The 1,741-nt window shown below is 31.3% G+C and overlaps 1 protein-coding gene across 3 annotated transcripts in view; it reads right to left on the bottom strand.

The window, feature by feature from the left end:
* The window catches only part of Spdya (speedy/RINGO cell cycle regulator family member A), a 57,290-nt gene that overhangs the window by 50,997 nt on the left and 4,552 nt on the right, over positions 1 to 1,741 (bottom strand). For all 3 annotated transcript variants that reach the window (XM_005400534.2, XM_005400535.2, XM_013522619.1), the window contains one exon: positions 378 to 624. In XM_005400534.2, coding sequence (XP_005400591.1) covers positions 378 to 606 — 229 coding nt within the window. In that variant the 5' untranslated portion in view covers positions 607 to 624. Of the gene's footprint in view, positions 1 to 377; positions 625 to 1,741 lie in introns of those variants that run through there.

The raw sequence follows: 1,741 nt of genomic DNA, 5'->3' as shown, positions 1-1,741 counted from the left end.
AAAAAAAAAAAAAAAAAACAACCTCTCCCCCATGCTGTGAATCTGAGTTTTTGGCATCTATAATACTTGGACTTAAGTAGTTTAGAAGCTACATGAGTGTGAATTTTTAATTCACAAGCAAGCAAACCAAAATCCAACATTAAAAGAAAACTAAAGTAAAAACAAAATCAAATTTGATTGGAGATGAAATATTTGACAAAGAAAATAACACTGTCCTTTTTGATCATTATGAAATTGATAAAATAGGTGTTTACATTCTAATTTAAGTACTTCATAATTATGCTATTAATACTATCTTAGAGCACTATGAAAGTGATAAAATATAAATTTACATTCTAATTTTTAAGAACTTTATTATTAAAATATTTTAAACCTACCAAATAATTTGAAGAAAGCAGTCATTTCCTGACGCTGTATAACTAGACAAGGCCCTTTAGGGCGTTTAGATTTGTTGTTATTATGGGCATTTTTGTCAGATGCTTGCCAACTATCTTTAAAAATAGTACGCTTAAGATTAATTTTAGGCTGATGTGACCTATTTGACCCTGATTTTACATGAACAGTGACAGTAGGTGGTGTCTCACAACACATCTGATTGTGCCTCATTTTGGTTTCCTGAGATTCCTGTAAAAATAAAACATACAATTATTTACCACACTCGCTCATTTCTATGTAAAAATGAATTGCATTATATAACCCAAAGCAGTTATATAAATGTCATTGAACTTGCTATTTAAATTGTTACTTGTGACAGAAATTGCTTTTAGAATTTAGTGCTAGGAAAAGCTGGCTTCCTTTGGGTAACTATATACTTCCCCTGGTATAGTTCAGTGGTAGAGCACTTACCTAGCAAGCATGAGGTCCTAGGTTTGATTCTCAGCACCACAAAAAAATAGATAAAGGTATATAGAAAATACACAATATTATGATTTAATAAAATCTGAAACAAAATCTGAAACAAAGTTAATAATCCACCAATATTTAACAATATAATTTTCATTACTTTGGTGGTAATTAGTAAACATAATTACTAAAGCCACCTTTAGTGAACTTTGTGTTCAAAGTATTTCTAGTGTAATGGAAAATGAAGGTATCAAAAGGTGAATCAGACCCTAATGAGAACCTCTGAATCCATGACTCATAGTGACACAGGCAGCCACACCTCCCTTGGTATTCAGAGTTAGGTACAGATTCTCCTTCCCGAGCCAAAGAAGATTCCCTGCTGAAGGAAGGAATGGAAAATATGATTGAGCATAGTGAAGATAGAGTAGCACTGTCCAATATAATGAGATCTGCATATGTAATTTTATATTTTTAGAGACACATTTAAAAGAAAAGGCAAAATTTAATATATTTTTGATATAACCAAATATATGCAAAATATTTAATTTTTTTAACAGTGGCAAAGTTTCATATTTATTAAAGGTAAGAAAAGCAGGCTTTGCAGAGTGAGTTTGGGCCAAATAAAACTAGGAAAAAGGAGAAAAAAGTACACCCTACAGAATAGGGTGTGCTACAGTGAAGAGACACAATAGTCTACATCCAAAATAGTTAAAATATAACCAATATCAAAGCTAAAGAGATATTTTACATTTTAAGTCCTTGAAATCTGGTGTGCTGGTGTGCATTTTACACTTCCAGCTTGTCTCAATTTTGATTTTTTTTTTTTTTTTTTTGTCGTAGTAGGGATTGAACCCAAGGCCTCTTGCACACCAAGCAAGTATGTTTTTGTTTTTTTTTT

The sequence above is a fragment of the Chinchilla lanigera genome, unplaced genomic scaffold, assembly GCF_000276665.1.
Source record: "Chinchilla lanigera isolate Chin_1 unplaced genomic scaffold, ChiLan1.0 scaffold00068, whole genome shotgun sequence".
NCBI lineage: Eukaryota > Metazoa > Chordata > Mammalia > Rodentia > Chinchillidae > Chinchilla > Chinchilla lanigera.
The sequence above is the reverse complement of the archived record's forward strand: the minus strand, read 5'-3'. Positions and strand labels throughout refer to the sequence as shown.